We start from the raw sequence: 12,275 nt of genomic DNA on the forward strand, positions 1-12,275 counted from the left end.
AAAACAACTATCTAACCATGAGTATGCAGCAACGTTTATTGAATAGCAATTTCGTATGGAGGGGGAAAAAAATCAAACAAATCTAAAATGGATTTATGATTTGTTTTTCCAACTTGTTTTAATTGAAAGGAAATATCCAAATATCGTTTTTACCTTGAAACAGTTTTTGATTTAATAAAAAAACACAATCTTTTTTTCGAAGAACTTAGTTTGTATTTCGATTTCAATTAGTATGTTATATGCAATAGCACATATACTCAAGTAACTTAAACTAATAAACAAATACAATTAAAATGTAATTTCTTCTTTTTTATCTTTTTGTAATAAAATACGAAAAAAATAAAACCTATATAAATTATTCTGTTATTGCTGTATCGTTCATATCATTTTCTACTTCCTCCAAAACCTCTTCAGCAGCCTTGGCAACATCCTCGGCTACATCTTCGGCAGCAGCCAAGGCAGCGGCAGCTTCTCTGGCTTTTTCATATTTGTTAACCTCTGTAAAATCAAATAATAAACAAATTAGTAACTGCCTGATAGCTAATCTCAAAACAACTTACCAAATTTACTAATATCAGCACCAAGTAAACGTAAAATATGCAAGGTTTCACTGCTATCAACATAGGCACGTAAACTGGAGGTACCACGCCAGCCAACAATGTGTAGGGTAAAGCGTTCATCACTATATTTCAAAATGCAACTACCCACACCTAGAAGAGATTACAAAAGAAATTATAAAAATCGTTCCCAATACTAATTTGGTCTACCCTTCAACTTACTCAATTCCTTACACCTCTGCTGGGTTGCTTCTTTCAGCTCTGTTGTCGAGGGAGGTTTTGTTGGATCTGTACAATTTAACTGTAAAATTAAATCTTCCTTTTCCACCACAATACGACGACTGGGTCCCACAAAGGCATTTGTTGTCTGTAAACCTTCCTGAGCCAAACGGAATGGATGTTGGGTATGACGATTTTCACAGCGTACAAATGATTTCACACCCGTATTGATAATTTTAATATTATTCTCGTTGAGTAATACCAAATCCCTAATTAATTCCGAACAATAGTAAATGTTTTTCTTTTTCTCGGTAATACAACGTGTCAGCAGGCAACGACTATTAAATGAATCGTCCAAGTCATAGAATTTCTTAATTTCCAACCAATCAGCATCATTCTCCTCGAAGAAAACATAAGGATCTTCTTTGTAGCCATGTAGACGTCTACGTTTGCGTTGGGGTCCCCAGGGTACAGATTTCTCTTCAATGGGCTTGCCCTCTTCATCGAGTTTTACTTCAGGTTTGGGTTTATCCACCAAATCTTTAACATCGTTTTTCTCAAATGGCAGCTGGGATTTTTTGTGTAAAACAGCTACGAAAAATCCACCAGAATTTTGTAAATGAGGTAAGACACGAATACTGTGAAAAACAAAGAAAAATATTTTAATATTTGTTTTTCGAAGAATTTTATAAATTACTTACCACTTCTCTAAACCATATTTCTCTATGTCTGGCAATGGGAACATATTTGGCCTAATAATGGTGTGATATTTTTCAGGAACTTCTTCGAAACTGCTGTAGGTTTCATCAACCTCTTTGGAAGCCAATTTCCATTTAGTCATGCCGGGTATGTATTTCAAACCAGGCACTAAATGTGAGGCATCTACAATTTCCAAAGCACCATTGGAATCGGCAATAATACGCTGCAGCACAGCCTCATTTTCAATGGGATTCAGGGAGCAGGTGGAATATACTAGACGGCCGCCAACTTCCAACATTTCAGCACCACGGCGGGTGATGCGGTATTGAACACTGCAAGAAATTTTAATATTTATTTTTTTATTCCTGAATAAAAACCATATTCAAACTTACCCATGCAAATTATAGGCTTGGCCCAAATTCCATTTTCCCCAAATATCAGGATTTTTACGTAGAGTACCATCACCGGAACAGGGTACATCACAAAGGATTTTATCAAATTTCAAAATAGATTTGCTGCCATCACTTTCAGTTTGCTGTGAAGAAACGCAGTTAATAAAATAATTCAGGAAATAAAAAATTAGTTCACAAACATACCAACAAATTCGGGAAGAATGCACTATCATGATTTGTGACAACAAAACAAGGTGAATTCAAACGTTTGGCCTGATGCACCAACATATAGCAGCGATTATTGTCCACATCATTGGCCAAAACAAAACCAGGTGGTATTTTATATTTCTCCGGTTCGGCATGCAGAGCCTCAATCAATTGGGCTGTCTTTGAGCCAGGTGCAGCACACATATCCAAAACCTTATCGGTGGGTTTAACATCCAATACAAGTGGTGGAATCATAGATACCGCCTCTTGACGACTAATGGCACCGGCATTTGTCTCATTAATAAGGAAATTATGCAGGCGATACAAAGGTTCTGATCTTCTGATATCTTTGCGGGTTAAATCCAATTGATATGCCATGCCATTGGGATACCAGGGCAAACACAATGGTTTCTCTACTTCATCTACGGATTTTCCACGTAACTCTGCCACACCTTTAATGTACTCGGTAAACAAATCTTTTTCAATTATGTCCAACAAGGCTTTGGCTTCACCCTTGAAACCTGTTACACGGAAGGTAGCCGGCAAATTATCACGTATGGAAGCCAAAAATTGCTGCCATTCCTGTTCATCGGCACATATGTTTTGCATGTGATAGTACTTGAGGAAGGCTTCATTGTCCCGTACAATTTCCTCATATGGTCCTTGGGGACGTGTGTCTTTACCTTGCTATGGAGGCAATACAATGGGTTTGGATTAGATTAGATTTACAGGATTCCGAAAAACTTATGCTTACATTTTCACGCCTTTGACGTTTTTTAGCAGCAAAAGGATTAGCTTTACCCTTACGACCCATGTTTAGAATATTTTTCACACAAAATCAAATGACAAACTGGCGGAAAATTAAAAAAAGAAAATGTTTCTCCTCCAAGACCAAACTACACAACACGTGTAGCTTACTGAATGAACCGACCTAATTTAAAGACGTTCCACACGAAACGAATATGGAGAGAAAACAGAGAACGGGCAATACAAAATGAACTCGAACCAAAATAGTCCAAAACCATATTGTTTACGAATGAGGGTAATGAGTAACACAGTACAGAGATGCATTTAATGTTATGCTGATGATGCAGGGTGGGTACCCATGGATTGCAGAATTTTTATTAATTAAATTTTTAAAACCTATTCAAAATTAAAACAATCTATTGGCCTGCATGGACAACAGTTATTATGTGTTAAAATTACTTCCAAAAAATATTATTATCCCATTATATTTCCATGTAATTGTCTTCTTGCAGTTTCACATCATTCAGCTTTCATATATCTATTTCCAAAGGCAGTCAAAAGTCAAACTATAAATCCCTAACCACTTGCAGACATTTTTCAATTTCTAGAAACCTATTTCAGTCCTTGCAAAAAGAAAATAAACAAACGAAATCATCTAAATCATGAAACAAAAAACGGACATTGACGAGGATGTCTCATCCATATGTGAATCAACGGTATGCCATAATGCAGCACCAATTTCTTCACGCATATAATCACCAATTCCATTTTTAGGCTTCCTTGACGGAGGGCTGTAGGCTATCGGTGCGTATGCACAAAACGGACGATTGGCCACTGGCTGAGATCGTTAGCATTAAGGAGCACGAAGGCAAACGACAGTTTTATGTTCATTATGTCGATTGTAAGTATTGGGCATAAGGATTCCATCACATAGTCCACTAATCACACTTCTTTGCAGTCAACAAACGTCTGGATGAATGGGTAACTGAAGAAGATTTGGACACACGCAAGGTACAATTCCCCCGGCGAGATGGTACCCAAACTGGAGCTAGTACCGGGGTGACAACACCCAAGAAATTACTTTCGGTTACAGGTAGTGCTTCGAGACCCACCTCACCACAACCCGGTGCTGGTGAAGTGGTTAATGGTAATGCCGTGTTAGCGGCAGCATTACAGAAGAAAATTAACCGTAAACGAAAGGTAGATAAAGTCGGTATTCCTGCACATCCAAATACTTCGTGTATTACTAATATTCCATGTTTATTGCAGATTATACCCACACCTTTGCCACCAGCCCCACCTGTTGTACCAGAAGCTGCTCCGCCTGCGGCGGCACCAGTTGTAGTCCCAGCCGCCGAAGAGGTTTCTCAAGATGGCAAAAGTGCCACACCACGACAATCCGGTAGTATGGTTAGCATACATCAAGACGATGTAGTAACACGTATGAAAAATATCGAAATGATAGAACTGGGTAAACATCGTATCAAACCTTGGTATTTCTCACCCTACCCTCAGGAAATCTGTCAAATGCCCTGCATTTATATCTGTGAATTTTGTCTGAAATATCGTAAAAGTCGAAAATGCCTAGAACGACATTTGGTAAAGTGTAATCTACGTCATCCGCCTGGTAATGAAATTTATCGCAAGAATACGATATCCTTCTTCGAAATTGATGGGCGCAAAAACAAAGTTTATGCCCAAAATTTATGTTTACTGGCCAAGCTATTCCTCGATCACAAAACGTTGTATTATGACACAGATCCGTTTCTGTTCTATGTAATGACAGAATACGATAGCAGAGGTTTTCATATAGTTGGTTATTTCTCCAAGGAAAAGGAAAGTACAGAAGATTACAATGTTGCCTGTATTCTGACAATGCCTCCGTATCAACGCAAGGGTTATGGCAAATTGTTAATAGAATTTAGTTATGAGTTATCGAAATTTGAAGGTAAGACAGGGTCACCGGAGAAACCTCTATCGGATTTGGGTCTGCTGTCATATCGTTCATACTGGGCTCAGACAATACTAGAGATATTTATCAGTCAAAAGCCAAATAGTGATGGAGAGAAACCCACAATAACCATAAAGTAAGGAAAAGTTTAATTTCATTTAGATTATATGTGTTACCAAATGTCTCCTCTTTTTAGTGACATATGCGAAGTGACCTCCATTAAAAAGGAAGATGTCATCTCCACGTTACAAAACCTCAACCTGATAAATTATTACAAGGGCCAGTATATTGTGTGCATAAATCGTGAAACAATAGACCAACATAAAAAAGCCATGGAGAAACGCAAAATACGCATCGACTCGAAATGCCTGCACTGGACTCCCAAAGACTGGTCGAAACGTTCAAAGTGGTAAATGTCTTGAAAACATCTTTAGAACCTAAACCTTTTCTAGACTTCTCCCTACCACCAACTCCTCCTCTGTAAAAACTCCCAATCATCCTTTCTTCTTCTTCAAACTCATTTTTCCAAAATTCATTTCATTGATTTGTAATTCTTCCATTCTCTTCATTGTTTGTAGAAAATCAATCAACGCATCTCCCTAACATTATTGTGCGCCCATATAAACCAGGCTGGCAAATGAAAAAAAAATGCTACAATTCCGCATCTAACACACTTCCTTGTAGAAAAATAAACAAATAAAAACAGAAAAATTAATTCAAACGTGTTTTTTAATTTTCCATTTCATGCATTCTATACAAATTGGGGAAATTTTCCATATCCAACTCTTCGGTGAAAAGATCTAAACTCTGATTTGTACCATTATCAAGGGCCGCTTCTGTAGATTCAATCGACGTCTGGATAGCTTTGGTGGCAATTTTCAAATCTGTAATTTCCATACGCAATTGTTTAAGATTTTCATGTTTACTTCCCGAAGACAGCAGTTTCTTGAACTTCTCCAACTCTTCCTTATCAATGTAGTCGGTGGCACTGCCACTGTTAAGTTTATCCTTAATGTTGCGGGCATCTTCCATGGCCTTTGCAAGATTCATATTTTCCCCCAAGCAATGTTCCTTTAGCACACGACGAGTGCCAGCCTTTTTCAGTAGTTCCACATAGCGTGAATACAAATGGGTATATTCGTGACGTCTTTTCTGATAGATTTTGTAGGATTCTTCGATTTTTTGCATTACAGCATTTTCATTGTCCGTCTTGCGTTTCAAGGCATCCAGATAGAGTAACATGTTGATGTCATCCAAATTATGGTGCTGTTGAGCAGCTGTGACGGATGTCTGCAATTGGCTGGTATTAGGTTTGCTTTTGGTTGGAGTTGATGGAGTAACGAAAGACATTTTTAAGGTTTTTTTAATTAAATCTAATTCCAAAGACTCTTCTGCGCGCCTTTTGATTTTTTCTGAATAAACCGACCTAATTTAAAAACGTTCCACTTGCAACGAATAGAGGGAGCGAGGAGATAATGGGTGATAAATTAAAAAATGGCCGTTATATGTTTTGTTTACGAATGAAGATGATGTATAACACCAATATCATCGTTTTGTTTAGAAAATGACATAAAGGGATGGAAATTGTTCGAAGGGAAGTAAGTGACTAGATAGAGGCCATTGAGTGCGCCATTTACTGATCATTTCGGGCGCTGTACATTATTGTGAATTGTCACTGTTTACGAGGTTAGGTGTACAAAAGCTATTTGCTATGAAAAATGTATTTAAATAGAATTAGTAAGGAACGTAACGTAGAGGTGCTACGAATGGATTTTTTCTAAATTCAGGTTATTTCTTTGTGGAACTCCATACATACTAAGAAATGAGTTTCCAAAATTCCATTGGGACCACGGGTTTCATCAATGGATCTTATTGGTTTTTAATTAAACGTTAACAATGTGGTTAACATTTTGATCTATGCATTTTCATTTAAAATAAAATTATATTGCGTAGCTGGTATTATGCGCAGCGGAATTTTAGAGCAGCGTCTAAGAGCCAGTGATCCTTTGGATTGACGAGGCGATCATAAACCTGTAATCATGTACATCTATATGAAGCCTTGTATTAACTTTTGTAACTAGTCTTTGCCACAACCGAGATAAGGCAATTACTGTCGACAATCACGCAAAAACCATAGCCTATGGCAATAAAACCCTGAAGATTCTTCCTCACGCTTTCAAAATTTTTGGAATACAGGCCATATAAAATACAATTATATCTTCGTAGCCCAATTTTCTGTCCATAGGCATTCTCCCAAAGACCACAATTAAACCTCTGGCATGCCTCAACCCCAAATAACTTATCATCGACTTCTTTACGTATATTAAAATATAATTAAAATCAAATGTATTTAATAAAAATGAAATCTATGAAAATTATAAATTAAACATATTTTTGTTATGAAGACGAACTACGCTACACAGAAACAAAAAACAAATAAATAAAATAAAGGTTGAGAAAAATGAAATCATTACTTCTAGAAATCACCAAAATCTGGCAATTCATCCATCATGCAAGGTGAAAAATTCATCAAGGAAGGTGGAGTTATCATCTCTTCAATATCCACATCTTTAGCGAGATAATTAAAACATTTCGAATTGTCGAAATCAAGAAGATCTTCACAACCCGAATCATCTGAATCGAAATCTTTGAATGTTTCATTAGTACGACGAACTTCCTCCTCATCCTCCGTATCGGCATAGGCACCTTTTATTAGATTGTCCATCATGGAATCATCGAAAATGTTATCATACCAAATTTCACGATCACCTTTGAAAAACAAACAATAAAAAATTAGATCTATATCAGAGAAAAAAGTATACAAAACCATACTCACTTTTGTAGGGTTTAGCACAACATTTGGGAGCAAAATCAAAATATTCCAACAACTCCAATTCAGCGTCATTGCATTGTGCAGCTTTGGATGTTACTTTGCTGGATTGTTTTGTGGCCTTGAGCAATTGGGGCTGTTTCTGTACGGTTGGACGTAGTTCAGTACATTTTTGGGCTTTGTTAATGCGTACTTCGTCAAATTTCAAGGATTTGGGCTGCAATTGATTGTGTATGACATTTTTCAGCTCGCCAAATGCTTGTTTCTTAACTGTATGCTTGCGAGCCTGATCCATAATATTTTTGGAGGCATGATAAGTGTCTATACAAAAAAAAAAATGATACAAATATTTCATCATTTATCCATAAGGACATTAAAATTAACTTACTCTGATTTTCATTGTTAATTTGGAAATCGATCTTGTAATTCGCCATTTTGTGCGCCAATGAATACAATCTCTAGCTCTGGTAAAACAATCTTAAATATCCCGCTTTCTTCAAAGGCGAAACAACGAATGATGGTCGACAGTATAGGGATAAATAGGTCGACTTTTGACTAATCAAGTAATTTACAAATGATTGATGACACTCATAATGAATTGATAGCTCAACTCATAGACTGTACACACAGCAAAGACAAGAAAAGAATTTCATTTTATTGAATTTTAGACTATTTTTAATATCTATATGATCCTGTTTAATCAATTAAAAATAAATGGCATTGTTTATTCTACATTTTGCTGAATATATTCGAACATTTCTAAGCAATATAAGCAATTCTAAGAAAATAAATTTAGAAAATCCTATATCTAATTATTCTTCCACAAATCATTATTTAAAAAATACGCTCTGATTATCCTTTTTCAAAACTATTATTAAAAAATCTAGGATCTGAGCTACAATCAAATAATGTTATTAATCTCTGAGCATTTCCATCTAATGGTGTTTTTGGCAAAGAAAAATTTGGCAAAGAAAAATTTACTAATGGAAAAGCAAGCGAAAATTTCAAAAGAGAAAACAAAAAATTTGCCAAATAAAAATCTGCCTGTGGAAAAGCGGACTTATAGCCATATAAGTTATTTTTGTCCTTCAAAATAACATTATATATTCATCAGAATCCGAAAATCTTACGTACGTGTTACGCCTATTCCACGTTCGCCTTACAACCACCTTGACACATACAAAAGCTCACCGCTATGAAATCATACACTACACAATGATATCATTGCACAAAAAAGAAGAAGCACAACGTTGACATTTTCTTTTTTGCAATTCTATCGATTTTGCTTAACTCGTGGCGTAAAATTTGGTGATATTTTTGTGTAAAATTAATTAATAACAATAAGGTTTGTCATTAAACTATTATGTAAATTGTTATTTAGCCGCTAATGTGTTTATTTTTATCAAAAAATCTGTATACAGATGCCTGCACCTGACATTAAATCTTCTTGGGCTGATGAGGTTGAGCTAGATTACGGCGGTCTGCCACCAACTACCGAAGTGATTGAGAATGGCTTCAAATACGTCACAGAGTATAAATACAACAAAGATGACAAGAAAACCAAGGTAGTACGCACATATAAAATCACCAAAGAAGTCGTACCCAAGACAGTGGCCAAGCGTCGTACATGGTCAAAATTTGGCGAATCCAAGAACGACAAGCCCGGTCCCAACTCCCAGACCACAATGGTGGCCGAAGAAATCTTTATGCAATTCCTCAACACCAAGGAAGAAGAAAAGGCCAATGATAATCTATTGGATCTGACCAAAAATATTGCCAAATGTCGTATCTGTAACGGTGAGCATTGGTCTGTCAATTGTCCCTACAAGGGTACATCTATGGATACAAATCTGATGGAGAAGAAGGCCTCGGCTGCTGCAGCTGCTGCCACGGAAGCACCCAAACCCGGCAAATATGTACCTCCCTTCCTTAAGGACAGCCAGAAAGGTGGTATGGGTGGTATTCGTGGTCGTGACGATACAGCTGCCATTCGCATTTCCAACTTGTCTGAATCGATGACCGAACAAGATTTGGAAGAACTTATCAAACGTATTGGCCAGCACACCAAAATGTATTTGGCACGCGATAAAAATACCGGCCTCTGCAAAGGTTTCGCCTATGTTCATTTCCGCCAACGTAAAGATGCTGCTGCTGCCATTGAAATTCTTAATGGTCATGGTTATGATCATTTGATTCTTAGTGCTGAATGGTCCAAGCCACAGAATAACTGATATAACATTAAAGATTCCAACAGTACATCTACAGCCACAACTAGTAGCAATAGTTACAGTAAACAAAATTAAAAAAAGGAAAAAGAAACAGCCGAAGGAGGAGAAGAAGTTATTGATTTTTTATATATACACACAATATAACTAATTTATAAAACGACCAATAGGAGAGAAAAATGTTTGATAACAACAGTTTGCTTTTTTCACAATCCGCGGTCGTATTAAATTATGAATATGATAGCATTTTATTAGCTAGGGTTACAATAAAAACTGGTAACCATAAAAAAAACTGACAATTGTGTTTTTCTTGTGGGGGTTATAACATATAGTAGATTGGGTGTTATTTGGATAGAAAATTTGATTCATAATTAAATTGTGAACTTTAAATTTAATAAATTGAAATTAAAGTTCCCAAAATTTCTACCTTATGGGGTTCTACGGCTTTTTTAACAGTTATTATTTGTGTTGATCTCAAATCCAAAAAATTTCGTAATAAGTCTAGATAAAAATCTCAAGGATGGTAGGAAAGATCGGATAAATTCCAGAGTGATCACATTAGAAATTTTCAGTTAAAATATCACAGATTTTAGAATTCCCCCTTATGGGTCATATATTGGGAAGTATGGAAGGCCTGAAGGGCTACTTGAAATGGTATTTTTTATGTTATTGTCCTGTCTCTGATCGAGATTTGTTCTAAGATCTAAACTGATGTCCTAATATCAGCTGTCTTCTATACAAGTCAATCGACATTTTATTGGCTTTTTGAGACTCAGTTAGGTTACTTGGCCTTTTGTTTCTCTTTTAGGTTAAAATTCATTATAGGCTCATTTTATGGTATCCATTCCTCCTGCCAAATTCTAGTACAATTTAAAGCAGATTCAGTTGCCTAACTACTTTTCTATTAAGAAAAAAAAAATGGTTGACTTATCATTGTTGGTAATAGTATATATATATATATATGGGTGCCAGTGGAATTTTGGAAGCCTATATGTTAAGAAATTTGGTTACATTTTTATAATCAGGATTTCAACAGTATCGAATTGATAACCATATTGCCTTAGTTAATTTTAAAAGGAATGGGACAATACATATACCTTAACGGGACTTTGTAGACCCATATCTCAGGAAGAATGGATTATCGTTTTAATCAGTACCCATTGGAATAAATGTTCTGAAAATTTTAAAATGATAATTTGAATACTATTTTGATATTCTCTTAAATATCCTCATCATAGAATTCCACTTAACCATTACAAGACAATTGTCCATGGTATCTCATTCAGTTGGAAATTAGATTTTTGTAATCAGGACCCCACCCATTCTCGATTTTAATTTTTCAAGATTTTCAATGGGCTTGTAAATCAATACCAATGCTTGTTAAGGTTTGTAACTTTACACATATATAATTGAAGATTTAAAATAGAAGAAAAATAATTTAAAAAATAATTTTGTTATTGTTTTGTTGTTGTTTTTTGTAATTAAAGAAAAGTCCTTATTTTTGATGGCGGGCATGATAACTCTTCACTGGAACATCGGAATCCGAAAATTCCAACGGTGTTAGAAAGAGTACATGTCTGGCTCTCGTATGAACTAGGATTGTTGACTTCGTTTTGAAATTAACAAAATGGCGGACCTTTGAAAAAATATTTTTGGAAAATCGCCGATTTTTGACCAAAAACCAAGTTAAAAATAAGGAAGTTCTTCACCGATTGGCTTTATCCTAGTTCATACAATAGCTATACACTCACAGAGAAACGTGTAAAAATTTGGAATCGATTGGATTATTAGTTTTTGAGTTATATTGCCCGCCATTCGCAAAAGAGAAAAACGCGTTTAAAGTTGGAGAAGCCCTTTTGCCGTCTCTTAATGCTGACACAATAAATCGGCTATATTTTCTTGAGATTTTCACTTGAAATTTTTAGGGACATTCTTGAATTAGTGTAGAATCGAATTAAATAAAAAACCCATATTGCCTTAGTGAATTATATAAAGGAATGGGAAAATACAATGGCCTTAGCGGAAATTTAGAGAACCATATTTCAGGAAGAATGAAATTAAATATCCTCATGATAGAACTCCACTTAACATTTACCAGACAATTGCCCACGGCATATCATTTATTTATAAATTAAATTTTTGTAATCAGGACTTCAACAGCTTCAAATTGATATCCATATTGCCATTGTGAATTTCAAATGGAATCGGAAATTACAATGGCCTTAGCGGAAATTTATAGACCCATATCTCAGGAAGAATTAATTACTGTTTTAATTAGGACAATTTGAAATATACGTGCTGAAGATTTTAAATCAATGCGGCACCAAGCCCTAGTCTTCGCCCTTCTTAAATCTGTATCGGCTATATGGATAAAAAATGTTAGTTATTGATAAGATACTTAAATTAATTTGTAGTTATTATGTTCCATGAGTGCAATTTCGGATACTC

The 12,275-nt window shown here is 35.7% G+C and overlaps 4 protein-coding genes across 4 annotated transcripts; 2 read left to right on the top strand and 2 right to left on the bottom strand.

Annotated features, from left to right (window-relative positions):
• Positions 1-339: 339 nt before the first annotated feature.
• Positions 340-2,926, bottom strand: LOC133336528 (tRNA (cytosine(34)-C(5))-methyltransferase). The gene is made up of 7 exons (XM_061544808.1): positions 2,829-2,926; positions 2,072-2,761; positions 1,868-2,010; positions 1,478-1,807; positions 780-1,414; positions 561-710; positions 340-498 (listed from the first exon to the last, which is right to left on the bottom strand). Exons 1-7 carry the CDS (start codon positions 2,886-2,888, stop codon positions 356-358), a joined length of 2,151 nt encoding a protein of 716 aa, XP_061400792.1. The 5' UTR covers positions 2,889-2,926; the 3' UTR covers positions 340-355.
• A 539-nt stretch (positions 2,927-3,465) lies between these two features.
• On the top strand, positions 3,466-5,185 carry LOC133336550 (histone acetyltransferase Tip60). Its single transcript, XM_061544833.1, has 4 exons — positions 3,466-3,537; positions 3,596-3,722; positions 3,780-4,908; positions 4,969-5,185. The coding sequence occupies exons 1-4, from the start codon at positions 3,484-3,486 to the stop codon at positions 5,183-5,185; spliced, it is 1,527 nt and encodes a 508-aa protein (XP_061400817.1). The 5' UTR covers positions 3,466-3,483.
• A 316-nt stretch (positions 5,186-5,501) lies between these two features.
• LOC133336543 (uncharacterized) lies at positions 5,502-6,122 on the bottom strand. Its single transcript, XM_061544826.1, has one exon. It carries the CDS (start codon positions 6,120-6,122, stop codon positions 5,502-5,504), a length of 621 nt encoding a protein of 206 aa, XP_061400810.1.
• Positions 6,123-8,858: 2,736 nt separating this feature from the next.
• LOC133336527 (eukaryotic translation initiation factor 3 subunit G-1) lies at positions 8,859-9,847 on the top strand. Its single transcript, XM_061544807.1, has 2 exons — positions 8,859-8,947; positions 9,024-9,847. Exon 2 carries the CDS (start codon positions 9,024-9,026, stop codon positions 9,831-9,833), a length of 810 nt encoding a protein of 269 aa, XP_061400791.1. The 5' UTR covers positions 8,859-8,947; the 3' UTR covers positions 9,834-9,847.
• The last annotated feature ends 2,428 nt before the right edge of the window (positions 9,848-12,275 follow it).

This window comes from Musca vetustissima, unplaced genomic scaffold (genome assembly GCF_032173495.1).
Source record: "Musca vetustissima isolate MV318-11 ecotype Yass unplaced genomic scaffold, APGP_CSIRO_Mvet_v1 utg1129, whole genome shotgun sequence".
Taxonomy (NCBI): Eukaryota; Metazoa; Arthropoda; class Insecta; order Diptera; family Muscidae; genus Musca; species Musca vetustissima.